The sequence below is a fragment of the Artemia franciscana genome, chromosome 4, assembly GCF_032884065.1.
Source record: "Artemia franciscana chromosome 4, ASM3288406v1, whole genome shotgun sequence".
Lineage (NCBI taxonomy): Eukaryota > Metazoa > Arthropoda > Branchiopoda > Anostraca > Artemiidae > Artemia > Artemia franciscana.
The window spans coordinates 51,829,140-51,853,336 of NC_088866.1; the positions used below are offsets into that span (position 1 = coordinate 51,829,140).

Below are 24,197 nucleotides of genomic sequence, written 5' to 3' on the forward strand. Positions count from 1 at the left end.
TTTAGTTGTGTAATTAAAGAGTGTCTCTCGGAGGAATTAGGGGTGAGCGCTGCTTTATTTGGCTCATTTTATGGGCAAGACCAGGATTATAAACTTTTGTTAATGAATAGTTTGATTAAAGACACTGTCTTAGAGACGGAGGCTTGTGAATAAGAGCTGTTAATTCAGTGTAGTTCTTTCAAAAATATATTCATATTTAATATAATATTTTTGTTTAAGTAATTAAATAATTATTTAGCATAGTTATAAATTATATATGTATATATATATATATATATATATATATATATATATATATATATATATATGTATATATGTATATATATATATATATATATATATATATATATATATATATATATATATATATATATATATATATATATTTATATGCTTGTGTGTTTATTGTGTATATATATTTAGGAAAATTCTGCTTCCCCTTTGTGTTAATAGGGCTGTATCCTTTTGTTTTGCAGGGCTTTTTTGGGGGGGAGGGGGGCAATGGCAAATAACTTAAAAAATATCAAAAGTTTATTTGTATAAATTTCTTTTACGTTTTACGAGTGGGACATACATTCGGCAGTAGGGGGGGGGGGCCTTTATCCCTTCCCCTGGATATGGACTTGTGTGTCAGTACGAAAATTTTAGTGCAAGTACATTTCTTTAAAAAAAAGGAAATAGTGAATTTGAGGAATTTAGCTTTATTTTTGCTGGAATTCCTAGAAAGAAAGCTCTGGAATATATTTCTTAAGAGGGTCAAGTTCTTAGTCTGGCGAGAATGACTGGCCTTTCCCGGAGTGATGGAAACGACTTGCAACTAAAAGATAGTTAGTATAGCCCGTTCCTTTTTTTAAACTATGGTTGAATGACAGCAGAAGGAAATTAACCCCTCCCCCAAAAAAATCAGTTATTTAATAAGTCAAACTCCAAACGAACCACTATGGATGAATATCCAGAAACCACTATGGATGAATATATGTCGTCAAAACGAACATAAATTAAAACTAATTCTAAATTAAAGCTCGAAAAAGAAGAAATCATCAAACAGTTCGTGGTAACGAACTGTAGTAAGGAGCGACCCGGCTCAATAGTAACCGAAACTTTAAAAAATGGAATTTTATTACCAATAGTTACATCAAAAGAATTGCATTTTAATGCTGATTTTAAATATATAAGTTTCATCAAGATTAGTTTTACCCATCAAAAGTTACGAGCCTGAGAAAATTTGCCTCATTTTCGAAAATAGGGGGAAACGCCCCTTAAGGGTGATATAATCTTAACGAAAATCACACCATCAGATTCAGCGTATCAGAGAACCCTAATGTGGAAGTTTAGAGCTCCTATCTACAAAAATGTGGAATTTCGCATTTTTTGCCAGAAGACAGATCACGGATGCCTGTTTATTTGTTTTTTTGTTTGTTTTTTTGTTTGTTCTTTTCCCCAGGGGTGATCGTATCGACTAAGTGGTCCTAGTATGTCGCAAGAGGGCTTATTCTAACGGAAATTAAAAGTTCTAGTGCCCTTTTTAAGTGACCAAAAAAATTGGAGGGCCCCTAGGCCCCCTCCCACGCTCAGTTTTTCCCCGAAGTCACCGGATCAAAATTCTGAGGTATCCATTTTATTAACTATAGTCGAAAAACCTAATAACTATGTCTTTGAGGACGACTTACTCCCCCGCAGTCCCCGTGGGAGGGGCTGCAAGTTACAAACTTTGACCTGTGTTTACATATAGTAATGGTTCCTGGGAAGTGTACAGACGTTTTCAGGGGGATTTTTTTGGTTTAGGGGAGAGAGTTGAGGGGGTGGGGGGTTATGTGGTAGGATATTTCCACGGAGGAACTTCTCATGGGGGTACAGAGTTTCAATGAAGGGGGCGCAGGATTTTCTAGCATTATTTGAAAAAACAATGAAAAAATAAATGTGAAACGTTTTTTCTACTGAAAGTGAGGAGCAGCATCAAAACTTGAAACGAACAGAAATTATTTACGCTAAAGTATTTTTAGTAATTTCAACTATTTATTCTACGGCCTTTGTGATTCAGAGGTCATTATTAAGGAATTGGGACAAAATTTAAGCTTTAGTGTAAAGAGCGAGGGATCGACAAGGGGTGAAACCCATCATAGATGCAAGAAAAACATACGAATATAGAAGTTCGTTACGTAAGTTAATTTGTAAGTTACGTATATTTTTTAATAATGAAAACGTTCGTAAAAAATTAAAAGCTCTAGTTGCCTTTTTAAGTAATCGAAAAATTGGAGGGCAACTAGGCATCCTCCCTCTCTCTTTTTTTCTTGAATTCTTCCGATTAAAACTATGAGAAAGCCATTAGGCCAAAAACAAAGCAGTATGCAAATTTCTTTTAATTATTTATGTGAGGAGAGCCAAGATCAAAACATGCATTAATTCAAAAACGTTCAGAAATTAAATTTAAAAAAAAAGTTTTTTTAAATGTTGGTAAGGAGCAACATTAAAACTTAGTAAGGAACGACCCGGCTCAATAGTAACGGAAACTCTAAAAAATTATCTTCAAGTTCCATCAAGTTTAGTTTTACCCATCAAAAGTTACGAGCATGAGAAAATTTGCCTTATTTTAGAAAACAGGAGGAAAAACCCTCTAAACGTCATAGAATTTTTGCGAAGACCACACCATCAGATTCAGCGTATTAGAGAACCCTATTGTAGAAGTTTCAAGCTTCTATCTACAAAAATGTTGAATTTTGTATTTTTTTTTTCCAGAAAACAGATCACGAATGCGTGTTTATTTAAAAAAAAATTTCCCAGGGGTGATCATATCGACCCAGTGATCCTAGGATGTCGTGAGAGGGCTCATTATAACGGAAATTAAAATTTCTAGTGCCCTTTTTAAGTGACCAAATAAATTGGAGGGCACCTAGGCCCCCTCCAACGTTCATTGTTTTCCAAAGTCACCGGATTAAAAGGTTGAGATAGCCATTTTGTTCAGCATAGTCGAAAAACCTAATAACTATGTCTCTGGGGACGACTTAATACCCCACAGTCCCAAGGAAGAGGCTGTAAATTACAAACTTTGACCAATGTTTACAAATAGCAATGGTTATTAGGGAGTGTACAGACGTTTTCATGGGGAGTTTTTCGCGTAGGGGTGAGGGTGGGTCGGGGGTAAGGGGTTACATGGGAGTATCTTTCCACGGGAGCAGTTTATCACGAGGGAAGAGAATTTCTATGAAGGGGGCGCAGGATTTTCTAGCATTATTAAAAAAAAACAATGAGAAAATAAATAGAAAACAAGTTTTTCAACTAGAAGTAAGGAGCAGCATTACTACTTAAAACTAACAGAACACATTATGTATATAAGGGGGTTTGTCTCCTCCACAATGCCTTGCTCTTTACGCTAAAGTATTTTTAGTAATTTCAACAATTTATTCTACGGCCTTTGGGATTCAGGGGTCATTCTTAAAGAATTGGTACAAAAACAACTGCTTGTTTTTTTTAATTAGTACGATTCAGGGGTCATTCTTAAAGATTTGGTACAAAAACAATTGCTTTGTTTTTTTAAACAAAAAAAAAGTTTTTTTAAAGGAAAGTAAGGAGCGACATTAAAACTTAAAACGAACAGAAATTACTCCGTATATGAAAGGGGCTTTTCCTCCTCAACGCCCCGCTCTTTACGCTAAAGTTTGACTCTTTCTCTTAACTCTACATTTTAAAACAGTAAAAAACTATAAAGAATTTCAAATTGACATCAGAATGACAATGGTTAAATACTTGAACTAACGTAATATGCAATTTCGTTTTATGCTTAACCTTCATATAACCCAGTAATTATTGTCAGATTTTTTGAAAAATCTAAATTATAAACGACTGAAGTGGTAAAAATGATTGCCATAGGTAATTTGTTAATAACTTAATGTAGATTTCTTGGTAATTATCGGGTGAATTGAGCTATGGTCACCTGGTGAAGACAAATTTTGTAGTTGGTCAACCAGAGTAAAGATTTAAGTCTAATTTTTTGAAATTAGAAAAATAGTCAGCAGTCACATCTGGTGCTCTTTTTTTCAGAACCTGTCAAAAGAATATATGGCGTTAGTAGACCATGCTGGGGAGCAATTGAAGGTTCTTTCTGCTTTTCAATAAGTTTTTCAGCATTTCAATTTTCTACTTCTGTAGTAGACATCATTCAGAAATTCTACCTTTTTTTTTAATCAACATTTGCCATTATTGGTTCACCCTGGCATCACACCTCGGACGAAAAACTGGTCATTTGTATTTTGCATTTATCTTATGTTCTTTTTACGTTTTTTCGTTTTTTTATGTTCTTTTTATATTTTTATTCTTTAAATTTATTTTATTTTTATGCTAATGCTCTATTATGTTGGATTTTCTTATAGATTTATTGTGTGAATAGACGTCAGATAACTTTGAAAAAGCGCTATTGTATGTAATCAAGTAGAGCCACCAGGCATCTGAAAAGAATGGTGGCAACAATATTTTTAATAGAGGAGAAGACCTTTTTCGCTTTCCAAATTAACTTAAATAATAATAATATTATTATTATCCATTTAATTTGCTATTTTAGTTTATTATTAGCGGGTATTTTATCACCAATAACTAACTTATTATGACTAGCTAAATCAGTTTAGATGATTGTATTTAAATAGAAATATGGAAATGTGGCTGATAAGGGCCGCATCGCTTGCACCTACGATTCCACCTAACAGTCTGGATGATGATTCCAAAAGATTGGTGGACTGGAATAATCCTGCAGCAATCTTATCCTGAAGGATCTTTGAGTAAATACTCTAACTACAGGGGCATTACGTTACTCTCCGTGCCTGCTGAACTATTTGCAATAACCCTCCCTGACAGGTGCTCCATCATATTTCGATGACATCAAAAAATTGAACAAACAGGATTCATGCCCGACTGTTCCTCGAAAGCAGATAGATAGATATATAGATTTATTCACACGAAAGCCCAATTGGGCATGGTGACATACACAAAACAAACGAAAAAATACAGCAAAAAGCATAAACTGAAAAGACACTAAAGCTGATTATTTAAGGAAATCATGACGATACCTCATACCTTCTCGAACTGTCCTTATTTTTAAATAACACCTACTTGTCAAAGTTTCCAAAATCCCATCTCTAAAATCCAGATATTCATCCTTCGGCAAGGAATTGAGACGACGCGCGACTTTAGTTTTTATCTACTTCAAAGCTGCGTTTGACTCCGTAGATAGGAATTCGCTGTGGCTCATGCACAGAACAACCGATCTGTTCCAGAAATACTACTCTCTCTCTCTCTGAAAAACTGAGTAAACAAATCTGTATCTGAGTAAATGGGAAGTGTAGACACCCATTCAAAATTTGTGCAGGAGTTTGGTAGGCATGTGCGTCAGCTCTGGAAACTATTTAATTGCACCATTGACTATGTGATGATGAGGGCGACTACCCGACGGAACTTCGGTCTGAAGTTCGGTAACAGCTTTTTGAGTGATGCTGCCGATTTGGCACTCTTGACTAACACCTTTAAAGAACTTGTTGTAGCGGTGACAGTCCTGAGTAAGAGGCTGACAAAGTTAGGCTCAATATCAGTTGGAGCAAAACAAATATTTTTTATATGATCCACAGCCATTTGAAACATCCCCTCCTGAGGTTGAAGTATGTCAAAACCAATTAGCAGCTGTGAACAACTTCACGTACTTCATCTCCATTCTGTCAGGATGATTCAGTTGACAGCGAAGTCAATGCACGATTTTTGAAGGTATCTTCTGTCCTGAGGAGACTAAGCAAAATCTGGCGTAAATCTGTTCTCATTTACCTCATAAAGATGAAGGTACTTAGTGAATCTAAAGGCTCAGTCTTACTATATGTCTCAAAAGCTTGGCCTACAACCGCCGCGACTTTCAAGAAGCTAGATGTGACTCAAACCAAAGGACTGATAACGATAGAGGGACTCAGTCGGTATGATTTTATCAGCATGGCCAACCAACCTCCAACATGAGCTGAATATTTTTTCCCTGCAAGGAGCCCAGCGTACGCGACGTTACGGCTATATTTTCCAAATACCAAAAGAAACCGCGTGTCATATCGCCTATGATTTCTGCCCGTGCCCGTTCAATGGAGACGACCACTGTGGTCCCCAAGAATGAGATGGTCCGATAGTCTAAATCAGTTCCTAAGAAAGGTAGGAATAAGATTTGAAGATGCACCCGTGGCTGCTCAAGACTGGATGTCTTGGAGGAGGAGGGTTTCTGCTCTCTAGAAACTAGTGCCAAGTTTAAAGAGAATTTAGTCAATTCAAGATAATAAGAAGTGAAAGCAGCAGGCACGTCAAGAGTGGTCATTTCAATGTTAGTATTAAAAATAAAACCTTTAGATTTTGAAAAAAACCTTTAGATTTTGAGAATGCGCCCATTCACCCTCCTCCGCTACATTTTTCTGTGTTGAAGCCCTTGGCAAAAACCTTGCCGAAGCACGTGTTGTCTGTAGTCTATTGTAAATTATTACCATTCTATTTTAAAATTAATAATAGTAAAAGTTGATGTTAGTCTTTCTTAAATGTAAATTAATGTGCCTTTGGAATTCCTCTGTACTTCTAAGAGCTTATGATTAAAACCTTGAAAATTAAAGCTTTGTTTGTTGTTTTCATGGTTGAAACAAACGTTCTTGTCATTATTTATTATAAACTGTGAAATTTGTTTTGGAAATTAATTAAAAAAAAACAAAAACATTTTATAAAACTCGTTAAAACTGCAAAATCGATTAAATCTTAGGCAGGTTGGTTATGTGGAATGTGTTACTCATGAATCAGCTTTAATTTGATGGGAGGGAAATACATCATCAGTATCCCACAATTGAAAAAGCTCTAAAAAAATTTTAGAAATTTTTAATGCTTTTAAATCAAAAATTTTAAAGAGATTAGACCCAGAAAGTTGCAAAGTTGTGGCTTGTTTAGTGACACATTGATACAACAATGGAACATCACAACTAGGGATGTACCCTAGGAATGCACCTATTCTTGCACCCAGAATATCAAAGCACCCAAAATACAGTTGTTTCACTAACAGGTTTAGTATACTCAAGTCATTTGTATAATCTAGGTCTAGGAGAAATATACCTTCCCACTTGGTACCATGTTCTCCAGAGCCTTGATGTTCACAGCCTCTTCTACCTCAGTTGTGCTGAAGAGGTTTGATATGGGAGCAATGACGATGACAGTGAGACCTATTAACATAACACTAAAATTATTAGTAGAGTGTAAGTAATAGCAAGCGCATAAAATAAAGTGTTCTTAATAGTGATTTTGATTTTCTCATCTCTGATAGTGTTTAGAGATGAGAAATCGCCTGTCAGAAGGGAAATTTATGGAAATTTTTAAATTGAATTCTCTTAAAAAATATTTTTATTTTAAAATTTTATTTTATTTAAAATATCCTTTAAAATTTTTTAACTTATCTTGTATTTATTTCTTTTAAGGATTTAATTGAAAATTACGAGCCACTCTCGATCTTGAAAGAGATTTTATGCAAATCTGGCTTTACTTTGATGGATCGCCTGAAGCTTGCCACATGTTGGATTCATGCCACGAAACTTGACAATGATATTGTGGTCAAAACAGTAGTTGAAGACTTGAAAGAAGCCATATTAAGGCTATATGATTCTGGTTAGTCATTTTTTGTCGATATTTCAATGAAAACCCATGCTGTCTTTAGCTTATTATAAACTAACTAGCCAAAAAAGGCCACTTCTTGGGCTTTTACCACACTGTATCTCAGAAAAAAAACCAATGATGATAATGAAACAGATTTACTTCATAAAATATGTCCTTGACTTTATTTAACAAAAGTTATTTCGGAAGTGGTTTCAAAGTTACTGTTCTGTTGCTCCGACTACTATGACAATATTAGCTTGGTCGAAAAATTAGCTTTTGGTAACTTTTTGTTGAATCTGAATCTTGAATCTTTCAAAAATTTATAATTAAATTTGTCCAAATCCGCCAAAAATCGTCAACATCTGTTTTAAATTGCCAAACTCTGAGCTTAAGTATCTGTTTTTAGAATTTCTGCCATCTAAATTATGTTAAAGTTATTATAATTACCCAGCTATAGTTTTATACTATTATATTTGTATTATATATTGTTAAATTTAATTACTAAGTTATATCTTGAATTATACCTTATATTTCAAATATTTGGAATAAGCTTTGCAAAATGAGAGGCGGCTAGTATTTGCAAATAAAAACGAATTCTAGTCTCTAATTTACCCCCCCCCCCCTTTTCTCTCTATTGTCACAGAATTTGTGGGTATATCACTCTTCTCCAAAAAATGTTAATCTCTTGTTTCTATTCAAAGACTGGGCAGTGGAAGAAGGTATGCTAAAGATCAATCCAGCTATTACAACAACGTGAGCTGACTAGAAAAAAAAAGCTTTTGGTAGCTTTTTGTTGAACCTGGAATCTTGGAAAGTCAAAATCTTGAATTATTCAAAAAATTAAAATTAGATAGAATATGCTCATTGAAATAACCAACTTAGCTGCTAAGTTAGTCTAAGTGAGTCGAAAACTATCCAAATATGATCTAAATCTTCAAACTCTGAGCTTAAGTGTCTGTGTCTTGAATATCCATGATCTTAATTATGTTCAAATTATTGTAGTATATTTTCAAATTATTATACAAAATTGTTGTAGTATGTTATGATTTTATTATATTCTGTTGTATTATATTTAGCTATTATGTTATATTCTAAATTATTACTAATATTTGAAAGGTTCGGAATCGGCTTTGTAAAATCAGCTAATATTTACGAATAAAAAAAATCCTTGCCTCAACTTCCCCCCTCTCTTCCTGTCAGTGAATTAGCGAATATTTAGAGAATTATAATTGGTGAATTTTGAATTAGTGAAAAGCATTTTCATCAATGGGTTTTTAATCACTTATTTCCATTCTAAGACTGGTCAGCGGAAGAAGATATGAAGAGGCTGAGCTTTTCTTTACTTCAATCTATGTGCAGCCATTGGACTTCACTTTGTAATCCACCATCTTCACTTGGAGAGGCTATGCTCGCAGAAGGTATGAAAAGTGATAGTGAAAAGGAAACTAAGGATGATAAAGGTAATTGATTAGATATGCCTTTCCACTTACTACCTTATTCCCCTACTATATTTCCTTACTACATTCTAAGTTGCCTCTGACCGTTTTTCTCAGTTATGGTTTGATGCAAATACTTTTTTTTCTTCCGTTGACCCGACTATGGGTTAAGCTCAGATTTTCCTGAACTCTGAAATGCTTAGGACACCTTCTTAATCAATTTTTCTTGCTCTTACTATTATTACTGCTTTTGGTTGGTTTGAACCACGTTGTATATTGATATCGATTCAATTGTGTATAAATTAATTTAAGTTAGATAATTTAATTTAGGCCGATCTTATTTATATGTTTTTCTCAAATAATGTAGCATTGGCGCTAATAATTTTAGAAATTCACTTTTAAAAAATTACTATATATAGGAATCGAACCCCCGACGCTAGAATTTAATGCATTTGCCTTGCCCCTGGACAAGCATGATACTATTCAAATTAATTTTCATAAGAAATTCATATAGATATAACTTTGCTGCTCCTAATAAGTATAAGAGAATAAAATATACTGGGAGAGAACATACACTGTAGAGAATTTTGGGAATAGGATTTGAACCCATATTAGTTCGCTCTACTGTTTAGCTGTACTGGCCCGGCCACAAAGTATCTATTTGTGGCTAAAAATATCTCGTTGATTATTCAACTGCATTTGTACATTGGCATTGTTCTGCGGTAACGAGAATTCTATATTTATATACCGAAATTCATTGAACAGTTGTGATTTTGGTGGTTTTTATTTATTTTTTTTTTCATTAATGATGAAATAGATAAGATATATTTTAGAAACGTATTCATAATATGAAATAAATCATTAAGAATAAGCTCACATAAAAAAATAACTTCATTATCGTCTCCTCCGTAAGACTCCGTGGCCAGGAAAGAAGAAAGAAAAAAAAAGAATACCTAGCGACAAACAAAATCGTAAAATCCATTTGTTTACCTCAAAAATCCCTAAAAACAAATCCTAGGTAGGATAAAGTTAAAAAGCTAGGCAAAGGATACTACACAAGACCCTTAAAGTCAAACCGATGGTGCTGATCTCTGTTTCAAAGCCCTTCAGCCAGGAAGTGCGATGGGAGGTTGGGGGCCAGCCATCCTATGCCTTCGCACACCCTTCCCATTTACCTTCCCCAGATTTCTCCAGGTGCCAGGCACCCATTTAGAGCTGGGTCGATTCTGGCTAAACTTATAGTCATGCCACTGACCCCCTTTCCAAACACAATATCACGTTAATTTACTATTTCAAATAAGCATCAAATCCAATCCATAAACATCCTGGGGACAATAAAATTAGATAGAAATTCCTCTAGTCCTCTTTTTGAGGATATCAAACGTGCAGTAGCCTTGTGTAGATTACGGGAACCTATTCCAATCGTTTACAAGCTATCAGAGGGTTGTCTTTATGTCTTTCTTTCAGACGCCGTGTCTTACTTTTTAGCTGCATTTTTGTAATTTTGCTTGTTTGTTTTTATAGTGTTTTTTTTTTGTGTTTCATTTCTTTTCTTTTACTTTTTTCTCACTCTGCTATTTTTTACAATTTGGCATAGTCAGTGTTTATTTTGATATTTATTTTCTTATATAATAAAAAATAAATTATTATTGTTTGTTGTTATGGGACAAGTATAAGTGGCCTCAAATTTATGATTTTAACAATTAATTGAAAATGCATGGTTGGATGACTCGTTCTGTGAAACTTAGTCCCTTTAATACATCCTGTACATTTTCCATTTTTTTTTCAAATAGTCTTTTTGAAAGGGCATTTGCTTAGTACATTGGGGCTGTGGGTTCCAGTCCTACCGGAAAAATATTTTCATTGTAAATTTTCGTTATTATTATTAAGACAACAAGTATCAGTATCAATATTATATATTCTAAATTTATTTCTGTGGAAGGAATATTTTACGGCTGGCCCTGATATAAAATCACCATTTGATAAAAAATAAAGTATTATGTATTCCTTCAATTTTTATTATGTGAAGATCATTATTATTTATTATTCTGTTGAGAAACCCATCGAAACAAAATAAGACAGAACATATCTTAAGACAGAATGTATTTTGATATGATTGATATGTATATGAACATGACTGTCATAAAATGGACAAAAGCATAGACTCAGATTATATATATTGACATTAGTAAAGAGAACAGAAAATTTACTCCCCCTTACCTCCTCTCCCCCCATAGAAAAAGTTTTACCTACAAGTATCAACCCGATTCCCTAGCAATGAGGTGAAATGGGGTATACTCTGATCAGGAACCAAGTGGACATAAGTGTAAAAGTAAGACACTAGACTCTGTAGACCAAATGATGGTGCTAGTCTATTTTTCATGGCCTTTCACCCAGCAAGGGCAATGGGGGTGGATATTATAATAATTGAATGCTAGTATACACGCTAGAAGTGGTTTTGTGTAGATTTTTGGCTGTCTTGTTATACTTTGTACTATCTTTGGTATTCACTTATCCACCCTTTCCACAACACCCAGTTCCGAGGATAATCAAGGGGTTTGTTGTTCTTATAAAACATATTGCCTTATCTTCTTGCTACCTTATTTACTTTACAGTTTATCTATCTAACCTAGTCTAGAGGTAAGGAACAAGGATTAGAAAATATATCTAAATACTTGTAGACTCTGACCAAGGCTGTATCTAAGGCGTGAACCCCCCTCCCTCCCAAAATTTTTATCCTACTGCTAAAAACGTGACACAAATGCATATAAAAAAAATTTTGATGTGTTTTTTAAAGTTTTTTCTTGCAATCCCTCCCCTTGAACAAAAATCCTGGTTACAGCCTTGGCTCTGACCCAACTGATGGCAATGAGAAAATGCTATTCGATAGTGTAACATTTAACAATTTTGCGCCACCAATCCACTGCGCTACCACGTGGAGTATACTAATGTAAATGGGCTTTTTTACTAATGTAAAAAGGGCTGCAGATTATGTTTTGCCCATTGTTCACATATAGTATTTGTTATTTTGGAATGTACGTTTTTAAGGGGGATTTTTGCGGGGAGAGGGGAGTTTTCTGTGGGTAGTAAAGTTCTCAGAGAGAATTTGAAGGGGGGAGGGAAGGGGATTTCCTTAAATGATTTGAAAAATATCATAAATTAAATATAAAAAATTGGTTTCTTAACTGAAAGTAACTAAATTGTAACAAAGTAACTGAAGTAAATGAAATCACGAATCAGTTCACCATAACTAGTTGGTCTATAAAGTAGTACAATCTATGCATATAGTAAATAAATTATAGATTATGAGTTATGAATTTTCAGTTCGCATGTATAGATTCAAATCAGGTAATAAGCCTTTTAGTAGTTATTGTTTCGTAGTCTATGGTATAGATATAAAAGATCTATGTAGTGGTATAATCCATCTGTATAATAGATCGATAAAAGATCATGAATTATGAATTTTCAGTTTGCTTGTATAGACTGAGTCAGTCCTTAGGCCTTTCAGTAGTTATGGTGACATAGCCATTGATAAAAATTGTAAACCCAAAACTCATTCAGTTTTTGAAAAACCAAAAGAAATCTCATTTTTTTATATTGTTCAGAATTGGCAACGTCTATTGAATATTGTATATTGATCCAATACTCCAGTTATAATTTTTTTATGGGTTTTGTCTCATTATCCTCTTACTGTATTGTGGATTTCATGAATTGTGTCAAAAATGTATTATCTACATTCAACTCAAACATGTTTTGTACATATGTTATTACATCTTAGACAGATTCCTTCTTCAGACACAATGCTCTACCAGGGCCATATCCGGGATTTTGTTTGGGGGGGGGCTTAATTTTTTTCAGTTTTTATTACAAGCACAAAAATTTACAAAACACATCAAACATTTGTTTAGATGTATTTTTGTTACGTTTTTAAGAGTCAGGCAAACATTTTGAGGTGGGTCTGAAATCCCCTTCCCCCTTTGATACGGCCTTGGGCTCCAATTACAATATTTTCCTTAAACATATTGCTACTGTTTGTTAGTGACAATCGTTATAATTTTTCTGTTGAGAAGAACCAAAAGAAATGTTATTTTTCTTATTTTTCAGAATTGGCGATGTCTATTGAATATTGTATATTAGCTCACACTGCTTTTTCTCAGTCATGTGACATTCAAGGTATAGGGAGAGTCCTTCGTCGTGCTAAAGTTCTGACCAACACTCTAACTCGCCTCGCAAAGTGGTCGTTAATGGTGAGTTTGTTGTTTTTTCGGTTGTATGTCCAGTGTGTGAAATCATCATTTGAAATTCACAATGATGCTCATATTTCTTCTTGAAGTTATCATTTTAAAATAACAAATGTTTTGCTGTTGCGATGAGAACGACATTTTTTTTCAACCTTTTTTATTTTTTTAGAGAACTCTGACCGCTGCTAAAATATATTGGACCGGGGAACATAATTTAAGATGAGATTTATTTCCAAAAGTTTATCACAAGCTCTAATATAGCTGGGTTTCTTTCTACGTCAAAGAAAAGAAACCTTGGAGATTAATCAGAGGCAAACTGTCACACATTAGATAATCAATACAAAAACTAAAAGAATTTATTAAAATATAAAATACCCAAATATTGTTTCCAGAAATTAGTAAAATAAGCTTTACATAGTGAATGGTTAAAAGAAAAGGAGCTAGGGGGAAAAATTTACATATTTAACATTTCTATTATATATTGGTGGGTTTGGAAAATTTGGTATTTGCATGATAAACGCCCTACCGCTCAAGTTGTTCATTCATTGACGCATTATAGAACCGTTAGTTTCTTTCAGCTTAGCGTGAGTTAAAACAAAGAGTAGTGACAGAACAGATGTAAAATACATAATTTGGGCTATATTTGGACATTAGGGGGTGGGGGTAAAGTATTTTGACGGCGTAAAGCTAGAAAACAATTCTTACTACATTATATGCAGAATAATTGTAGCTAACACATCAGGCATGCAGACACTCCACACTTTACCCCTACCCCCCTTAATATGCAAATATAATTTGTTTCTACAATATTATATTTTGAAAGTTTATTGGTGGAAAATAAGGCATGAATCGAAATGATTTGAATTTTATATAGAAAATTATGTGAATAGGATTTGAACCCATATTAGTCCGCTCTACTGTTGAGCTGTAGTGGCCCGGCCACAAAGTATCTATTTGTGGCTAAAAATATCTCGTTGATTATTCAACTGCATTTATTTATCTTTTAAACTGTGCATTTCGTTATTGTATTAACTGGTAAATTATTTTCAGTTTTAAATTAGTTCATTATCATTTAAATTGAATATTATTCCATGGTACATTTATTTATCTTTAATATCTCAGGTATTTACGACTATTTAATTTTTGAAATTACTTAAAGTTCAGCCATGTGTGGTTATCCTTGTCTTAAAATCATTAAACATTTGGTATTTTAAAATATTAAGAAATTGGGTTTGGCACATTGAATATAAAACAAATATTGAATTAAATGCTTGTAAAATAAATTTATATTTCTAAGCAAGTAAATTTAGTTTCTTAAGTCGAGTCAGGGGTTCCATATTTTGTTTCAAAACCGCACCCCTTTCATTTAAATAAAATGTATGTCTTAATGAATGTCTGTTTCGATTTTGACAATCGTTTTTCCTGAAGCAAAGATTTTCTCTCCCTTTTGGTTTAGTTTAATTTTATTGTACCTTTTTTTAACTGGCTTTGTTTATTTAAATTTTTCTACTGTCTTTTTTTACGTATCCTTTTTACGATTTCCATTTTACGGTTCCATTTTCAACATTTTAAGTGCCAATGGTCGAGTACGTTTTGGAACGAAGACGAAATTAAATTTTGAAGATCCTAATTTTGAATTTGCAAAAATTTTTGGATCAAAATATGCCAAACAGCAACCATACAACCGTTTCATATTTCCATTGTTGGCAATTTTCCATTTGCTCCGAAAACAGCCTTGATTTGGCAAAAATAAACTGCACCCTACCTTTCTATCCAAAATTAGTAGATTCTCCATATCAAAGTTCACGTGGAAAAATATTCATAAGACAATTTTCACGTATAGAAAATTGTATAAGCTATGATATCTGTAGTGATGAATTTACATGACGAAGACCGTGCTACGTTGTCACTATAAAAAAATCGATAAGTTATTCAGAATTTAGACTTTTTGCGAAGATAGACAGGTGAAACTAAAGATGGCAACCTGATGAACCTGCCATCTTAGATAGATGGCAGGTGAAACTAAAACGCAAGCGAGTATTTCCGCTATATTTCCAGCAGGTATCTTCAGCAAATAGTAAGATTAAAAGAAAAATCTAAACAGAAACTTCTGCCAGGGTGCTGAGGACATCAAAAATAAAATCTAATTATCTGAATTCGTTAATTGGAACAAATGGCACTGAATTTATCAATTTTTTTATTATTATTCACTTACAATTACAAATGGAACAAATGGCACTGAATTTATTAAATTCAACTTAAAAAATACAAAAACAATATTATGCCCCAACAGAGAGCAGAGCTCGTAAGGCTGGGACAGTACAAATGCATGGGAAAAACACGAAATCTCGTCATAAAAAAAAGAGAAAAGAAAAAAAACTACACAGAGCGAAAAAATAAAAAAATATACAAGGTAGGAGATAACAGAGGAGGCCACCCCAACGCGAGAACACCACAACAAAATACATACTAAATGTATTATTCATCAATCCCGACATCCAGGCAAAGAACTATTTTTGAAATATGTTTTTCAAAGAAAATCGGCTCATGAAACTTTGGGACATTTCTACTAAATTAAGTTTATTTACAATATGAGGAATCTGGTATCTGATTGAGAATCTAGCTCTTTCTGATTTGATTGGCGGAAGGCGGTACTTCTCGGAGCGGACGTGATGGGCAGGGGAAGTGGGATTCTCAATTATACCCAAATCATGGAAATAATTTGTTGAGGATTGGATATCATCATACCACATTGCTGTTTGCACGCCCCTCAGTTGTTTGAGGTTAAGTATATTGAGAAAAATATATAAAGTTTGGGTTTCTGACAGATTTTTAAGCCTCACAGGACGATGAACAAAAGTATCCAGATTTACAAAAGTACCCGTGGTTTAAGTTTCCTTTGAAGGTTAATTTCTAAGGACGGAAGGCGTTGTCAAATCTAATGAATTAGTTGTCCTAATTTTTATTTCTAAGGCTTTAGCGACAGGACCAAAATGTGATACAGCCCTAAAAATTTCAAAATTTTGAAGCAACAACAAGAAAAGTTTCATAAATCGTGGTTTTCAGGTATGAGTAAATTTAAATGGGTCAAAAATGTTTTTATTTCAATTTTCTTGGTACTTTAAAACTAGACAGAGCCAATCAAATTAACAAAAATTTAAAATTGAACCAGAATAAAATAGTCCCTGCGCATAATTGAGCCTTTTTAATAATGTTAAAAAGAACCTGAAGATGCTTTATCTACTGAAAGCTGTGTAACAATGGGTTAGGGTAGAGGGGAGTTTTTCCTGCAAGGCTGTATGTGAAAGAGCTGAGAGGGTATTCGAAAGACTAGTGTGTTCTTGAGTGATCTCAAGCTTTAAGTGTACTGAAAGCTATGCAACAATGGTTAGGGTAGAGGGGCGTTTTTCCTACAGGGCTGTATATGAAAGAACTGAGAGGGTATTCGAAAAACTAGTGTGTTCTTGAGTGATCTTGGAAAATATCAGAAAACTTAGAAAAGAGAAGCCTCTGTCCACTCTGAGAAACATTTGAGATTAGGAAGCTGAGAAAGTCATCAATCAATCAATCACCCTGAAAAAATCTCTTTTTAAGGTTCGTTTGCTAACTGGCATTCAACGATATTCAGAGATGTCGTATGTCTTTAACATACTTTACAACCATGAACAATTTGAATATCTACTTGGCAAAGGTATGGATAGACAACCTCAGTTCAAGATGGCGCTAATCCACTTTCTTAAAAAAAATTGTGAACTGAACAAAACTGAATTATTTCGCCTCGTTGCCCTGAATTTTCATTTATATGATGAAGTTGCACTACTTTGGGAAGAGGAAGCCATCCAAGGTGTGTTACCCTTTTTTTTCCCCATTTATTATTGCCTGAGGTTAGTTTGTTCACAATAATATTATCTCCTATTTTGTAGTTGCCAACAAGAAATTTTTATTTGCTGGGCGAATTATCATCCTCATAGTACAACTTAAATGTTGTGCTAATTAAATGGTAACAGACCCTTGGGAGACTCACATAATTTTCATTTCATATTTTTTTCTCCCCTTTCAGTTTGACCTCACATTTGTCTACTATTGCAACAATAATATTTTCCTAGGTATGCTAGATGAATCTTTTAATGAATAGATATATATTGTTAAATTGAAAATATCTGATTGTGGAATGGAAGATATATTAAATGTATTTTTGAAGTATCGGCCAGCCGTCCTGACCGAGTGGATTGGTGCGCTGGATTCAGGATCCTTTGTCTGAGAGGACGCGGGTTCGAATCCCAGTGTAACCAATTGTTCAGTTTGGGACGGGGGTCAGTGGCGTGACTCTGTAAGTTTAGCCGGAGTCGACCCAGCTCTAAATCAGTACCTGGAGAAATCTGGGAAAGTAAACAGGAAGGGTGTGCGAAAGCACAGGATGGTTGGCCCCCAACCCCCCATTGCAATTCCTGGCTGAAGGGCCAAGAAAAGGAGATCTACACCGCCGGTAGGGACTGTAAAGTCTAATGCCGTATCCTTTACCTTTACTTTCATTTTTGAAATGTAGTGGTTACGAAGCTACAGGTAAGATGTTGAAGAAAAACGAATATTTTTTTCCTCTAAGAAAGTACCTAGTAATCTTAGAGAAGCTTTAATCAAACCCCTTTATAAGGAGTGAGTATACTAACTACAGAAGGATTTGTTTGATGTACATAAGAAGTAATCTGCTTCACATGATGCAACGTATTAGACTAAGGGATGCTTTGGATAAAGTTTCAAGAGAACGTGTAAACAACGCATTATGACGTATAACGACGTATAAACGAACGTATAAAGAATGTGTTATTTTAAGAAGAAGAGAGGAGGCATCAACTAATTTTTTACCCTTAGGGTGATAAGTGAGAAGCGTGAATCATTAGACCACTTTAGCCCCCATGTTTTTAGATTATGAACAGGTATTTGATTTAGCTCAAGGCTATATCCAGGGTGAGGGGCTAGGGGTTGGAACCCCCTCTATATTTTTGTCCAAATCGTAAAAACGTAACAAAAGTGCAAGTAAAAACATTTTTAATGCTGTTTTTAAGCTACTATACCCCCCCCCCCCCCGCTCCTGATCCCTCCTCCATATAAAAATCCTGGATACGGTTTTTATTCAGCTGATAGGAAAGTTTTAGTGAAGCTGGTGAAGCCCTTATCCTTGTATAATTTATCAGATAAATAAATTGAATGAATATAAACAAATATGAATAAATGAATATAAAAATGAATAAATGAATATGAATGAAATAAATATATAAATAAATTGAATAAATTGAAATAATATTGCTATGGTTAAGCTAGAAAGTGAAAGCAGTAGGTGATTCAGTTTGAAGTCAGAAATTAAACAGGGTTGTTTACTATCCCCTTTTGGTATGATTTATTTTGGTAGACTTTGACCAAAGACATACGGCACTTCGGCACAGATTATGAGAGAACATGGTGTCAAATAAAAAAAGACAAAAAGACTCTCGATTTTGTCACCTCCTTCTGAATCAAGAATGCAACCCCTTCTGTTCCGAAGACACCAGGTTCCCAAGAACTCATTGTGCTTCCTGCTTTTGCAGTGCCGTTGTATTGCACCTCAACTGTTTAGACTGCAGTTTACAACTTAACCGCATAGACTGCACAGAATCTTTCCTTTGATTTTGTCACCTCTATTGATTGCAACGTCAGGTTGGTCTATTACAAGATTGTTACCTTCTTTTGTTCGTATTTGCTCCAGCTATTTTTGGGAAGATCAGACTAATTAAAACTAATAAAACTAAAATTAATGTGTTGTATAGACTGCAATTAATGGCTTAATTACTTATGCTGTGGTTAAAAGCTCCATAGACTACACAGTATTTCTCCCTCATGTAGATAACTTCTTAGTAAACACTGCTTATATAAATAACTAAATATATATATCAAACCTGTATCTCTAGCATATGAATGTATATGTGACTGTAGATTATATGGTGTTCTTAGACTGTATGAGAAAATAAAACTGGACAGTCGAGTTAAATCTTTAGAATTTCTAATGTTGCATAGTAAATCAATAGTAAATTTATTCAAGGTTGGAAGCGGGAGGGGTATGGTTGCTTGAAACCAAAATTTAAGGATTCGGGCCTTCAGTTGATTAAATACTGTTGCTATAATTGAGGACAAATATAGTTATAAAAATCACAATCATTATAAATATTTTCTATGTCTAAAATTGCTATGTTTTTTTTCAATAACCGTCAAAATATTCCAGTTAACAAAATATTTTCCTGGTTTACCACCATTTCCCGATTTTTCTTAGCAACTTGGCTACTCTTCGGTAACTTGATTGTTCTCTTAGACAGCTGAACCGTTTGGCCTTTTTTGAAAGCTTCATCTTTATTTAAGCGTTTCTCCTTGTATTTGAAATTTTTAGGTTTACGAAACCTTATGAATAAAGCAGCTGGGCCAGAAATTTTGGCAGCGAAATCTTCCCCTAAAGTGTCGGCAAGTGATCTTCAGCTGTTTCAGAAGACATACAAGTCAACCTCTTCAAAGCACCTTAATTTTGACCAAAGTTCACGGAAGTCCTTTGTTGTTCAACAAGATACGAAGAAAATTTTACAATCGATTATGGAAAGTTTCTCACACGCTGCTGAGTTTTACATTCAGGTATGTATGTTTGCATTTAGTGCAGTCACGTTATTTTAGGAGCCCAGTATGATGTTCTTATGGGTATTATGTCTACCGACCCATACAGAAAGGAAGAGTGACTTGACGATGAAATCTGGCTTCACATGCTTTTTCTGAAACCCAGCGAAATGTTTTACCTGATGATGTATCAGATTTGCGACTGACACCCTGTACCAGATAGTTTAGTCAGTGGATTTTTATCTTCCAAAAACCCAGCCTACCACCAGTTAATTCGACTGACCGATACTGGACTGTATTTGTACCCTACTCTGTGTAGTTGTAATTGTTGAGGTTACTTTAAGTGTATTGTAAGTAAGGGTAATAATGTGAAATTGACAACCCAATTCTATTCCCTATTCCCTAGTGGTTGAAGGTAGCCACCGACAGCAACTATTTTATATCAGTAACTGTACTCACTTCCCACTAAACCCTAAATGTATCAAAACTACTGTATTGTTCAATTCAACATAATTAGATTCCTCATCGCCTCTCCCCTCTTTCACATTGTTATATTGCATTCTGGCGAGCACTACCTTGTTGATTTAGTTATATTCAAAGTTGAATTTTATATTATTCTAGTTATGTTATGCATAGTACGCTAAAGGTTGTTTTAGACAGGGACTAGGTGTGTACTACTAGAATTGGCTGTATAGGAGTTTTTTTATATATTTAAGGCGATGCTGTCTAGTGTGTTGTCTGCATTATGTGTTAGGTTGTTTGTAATTCAGAACTACTCAATTCACTTGTGTGGGAATTTATATTTACTGTTATGTCGTGTAGTTATCTATTGTTTTGGGTTATTGTTGGTAAGATTGTATGTAGGTGAATATCACTGGGCTGATTAAATTACAGGTTAAATTTAGTTATGTTCCCTTCGATTTATATTGCTAGCTTGTGTTGTGTTGAATTTTGATGTTTTGGTGTAGGATATCTTGACTTGTGTTTAAGGGAATATTGTCAGGCTTAATTGTGTGAGAACATTTTTAGATACATTTGAAGGTACGTTTGTGTAAAGGGTTTTGCTTTTTTGCTTTTGAATAAGGGTGGTGAACGTTAATTATAGTTGTGTTGTGTAATGCTTTAATTGGTCTGTGGTTAGCATATTGGAATTGTGCTTGAGTTTTGTAAGCGTAAGGGAGCACTGCTGGTTTGAGTTGTGTGGGGACATTTCTAATTACATTAAAGTTGTGGCATACATTGTCAGAAGAGCGACTATGATCAAACAGTTCATAAATAATGACGAAGACCACACTGCCTTTCCAAAATACAAATACAGAAGACTGAATAATGAGGACTTTTTTTCCCAAGACAGTGAATGAACAAAACCTATTTGAATATTTCGGCCCTATATCTAAGGGCCGTCTTTAGCAAAGAAAATAATAAAAAATAAAACAAAAAATACTTACAATAAAACTTCTTGGTTAAAAATCCATTTTTTTAAATAGCCTAGGCATCAATACTTCTGTTCGATGAAAGTAAGAAAAAAGAGAGTTGAAATTTTATTTTTCTAGAGGGGGGGGGATGGTTACTTGGAATAATCTGAATATCTTTTCGTTTTTCTTTACAGGCGGATATGTTACACAAAGCTCGGGAGTGTACATTTAAAGCTCAAGAGATAGCGGTCCAAATTGCTGTAAATGGAGATGCGAAACCTGGCGAGGCAGTACATAGGGTTTTTGGTTTATCAGCCGTTGAATTAACTAACTTAGCCGCTACCACCGATCTAAGGTATATTTTGCCTTTTTAGATCAATTTCGATTGTTTTATATTTTGATGTTTTTTAAATCAATTTTGAATTGTTTTAAAAAGCTGACGATGGGGTAGACAAAGTTGCCTTGTCTTTTATTAGAAGCCTTGTCTTGTCTTTTGCCTTGTCTTTTATTATTTCAATATAAATTCTCGGGATGGCTAACATGATTGAGTAGCCATATTTGTGCAACACAAGAGTCTCATTGTTTAGCATCACGAGTCTAAAAAATGACGCTAAAAGGAATAATTTTACAATTTTATCTGGTGGGTCTCAGATTAGCATCAGTAATTTCATAGAAATATTTAATTTGTATGGGGCGCATAAATTTTCTTACTTTTGTCTGGATATTCTATATACTGATCAGCGGAAACTTCTACTTTGAGGAAGAACAATAAATGAAATAGTAAATTCTCGAGATGGCTAACATGATCCAGTAGCCATATTTGTGAAACAGAAGAGTCTCACTGTTTCGCATCACAAAATTGGAAAAACAAACTACTTCAATATGAAAGACGGTATATTTAATCAGGGAGGGGGAGTCATAATAAACAAGGGAGCTTCTAAGTCTAGTTTGGGTTCGCATGGTGTTAATAAAATGATTTAAAGACTTCAGAGTAGTAACTCTGAGGACTTTTACATATGGCTGCAGGGGTAAATATGCAAAATCTTGGGTAACTATGGGACTGTTACTAAGGGATTTTGCGGCCATGTGTTTATAAGCAGAGATATATGGTACCGCAAATTAGACTGTTTTAGTACATGAAAGCAAATTGGATATGGAAAATACTGCAACAATATTGAAATTCTTATAAAATTATTATGATTCACTGCTTAAGATGCAGATAACAATGGCTTCTTTTTTAGGGCGGGGGGAGTAGGGACTATCTTTTAGTCCCCTTTTCTTGTTCTCTGTTTCATGCCATTTTACAAATTTAGTTTCTTGGAAAAAGTTTTATCCATGTTTTTGGAAATTCGTTGGTACAAAATGGCTAAAAAAAACTACTGGCAACTAATCAAATGAGGTGCTGTATCTGGTGTAAGTGTAAATAAATTTCAGGGAGCCTGGGAGTTAATCAGCCGTCCCAATATACATACTAATGGCAGGGAGTGTCTTCTTTTTTCAAAAAAAGAAAAGGTACAAAATGGCTAAAAAAAACTACTGGCAACTAATCAAATGAGGTGCTGTATCTGGTTTAAGTGTAAATAAATTTCAGGGAGCCTGGGAGTTAATCAGCTGTCCCAATATACATACTAATGGCAGGGAGTGTCTTCTTTTTTCAAAAAAAGAAAAGGTACAAAATGGCTAAAAAAAACTACTGGCAACTAATCAAATGAGGTGCTGTATCTGGTTTAAGTGTAAATAAATTTCAGGGAGCCTGGGAGTTAATCAGCTGTCCCAATATACATACTAATGGCAGGGAGTGTCTTCTTTTTTCAAAAAAAGAAAAGGTACAAAATGGCTAAAAAAAACTACTGGCAACTAATCAAATGAGGTGCTGTATCTGGTTTAAGTGTAAATAAATTTCAGGGAGCCTGGGAGTTAATCAGCTGTCCCAATATACATACTAATGGCAGGGAGTGTCTTCTTTTTTCAAAAAAAGAAAAGGTACAAAATGGCTAAAAAAAACTACTGGCAACTAATCAAATGAGGTGCTGTATCTGGTTTAAATGTAAATAAATTTCAGGGAGCCTGGGAGTTAATCAGCTGTCCCAATATACATACTAATGGCAGGGAGTGTCTTCTTTTTTCAAAAAAAGAAAAGGTACAAAATGGCTAAAAAAAACTACTGGCAACTAATCAAATGAGGTGTATCTGGTGTAAGTGTAAATAAATTTCAGGGAGCCTGGGAGTTAATCAGCCGTCCCAATATACATACTAATGGCAGGGAGTGTCTTCTTTTTCCTACAGTTTAAACTTCTTAGCTTACCTAACTATTCTAATTAAACTAATTAGCTTTATTCAAATTGTTTTTAAACGTTATTACTTAAACTTACTACATGTCAGAAACTTGGTGACAAGTTGGCTAAAAACTTACTATATCGGCGTAACTTATCTTTTGGTGATTTACGTCGTTAAATCCGTTGTTGCCTGAAATTATCGTTTAAACTCTTATTTCTTGAAATGAATTAAATAAATGAGAGGCATTTTAAAATATTCACTTCTCAAAGGTTTTCAAGAGTCACCAAAATCTTCATATTTTTTCTCATTTTCCCCCTTCAAAATTTAACTAAAGCCTTCAAACCCCTCTTGGAGACAAGAATTGAATTCTTCTGACCAATTATTGATGGTCACAACCAGGGCCGTAACCAGGAATTTTTTCAGAGCGGGGGATATTTCCGAGTGGGGTTCTTACAAATACATCAACAAAGTGTTTATATGAATTTTTACGTTTTTACGAGTCGGACAAATATTTAGGAGGGGGAGAGGTCAAACCCCTACCCCTTCTGGATGCCTCCTTGGTC

General features: G+C 34.3%; 1 protein-coding gene across 1 annotated transcript in view; it reads left to right on the top strand.

The window, feature by feature from the left end:
* LOC136026565 (spatacsin-like) overlaps nucleotides 1-24,197 on the top strand; it is a 126,664-nt gene that overhangs the window by 89,191 nt on the left and 13,276 nt on the right. The window contains exons 15-20 of the mRNA XM_065703257.1: nucleotides 7,461-7,647; nucleotides 8,934-9,095; nucleotides 13,176-13,318; nucleotides 16,907-17,156; nucleotides 19,728-19,963; nucleotides 21,552-21,712. Of these exons, the coding sequence (XP_065559329.1) occupies nucleotides 7,461-7,647; nucleotides 8,934-9,095; nucleotides 13,176-13,318; nucleotides 16,907-17,156; nucleotides 19,728-19,963; nucleotides 21,552-21,712 (1,139 nt within the window). The remainder of the gene's footprint in view (nucleotides 1-7,460; nucleotides 7,648-8,933; nucleotides 9,096-13,175; nucleotides 13,319-16,906; nucleotides 17,157-19,727; nucleotides 19,964-21,551; nucleotides 21,713-24,197) is intronic.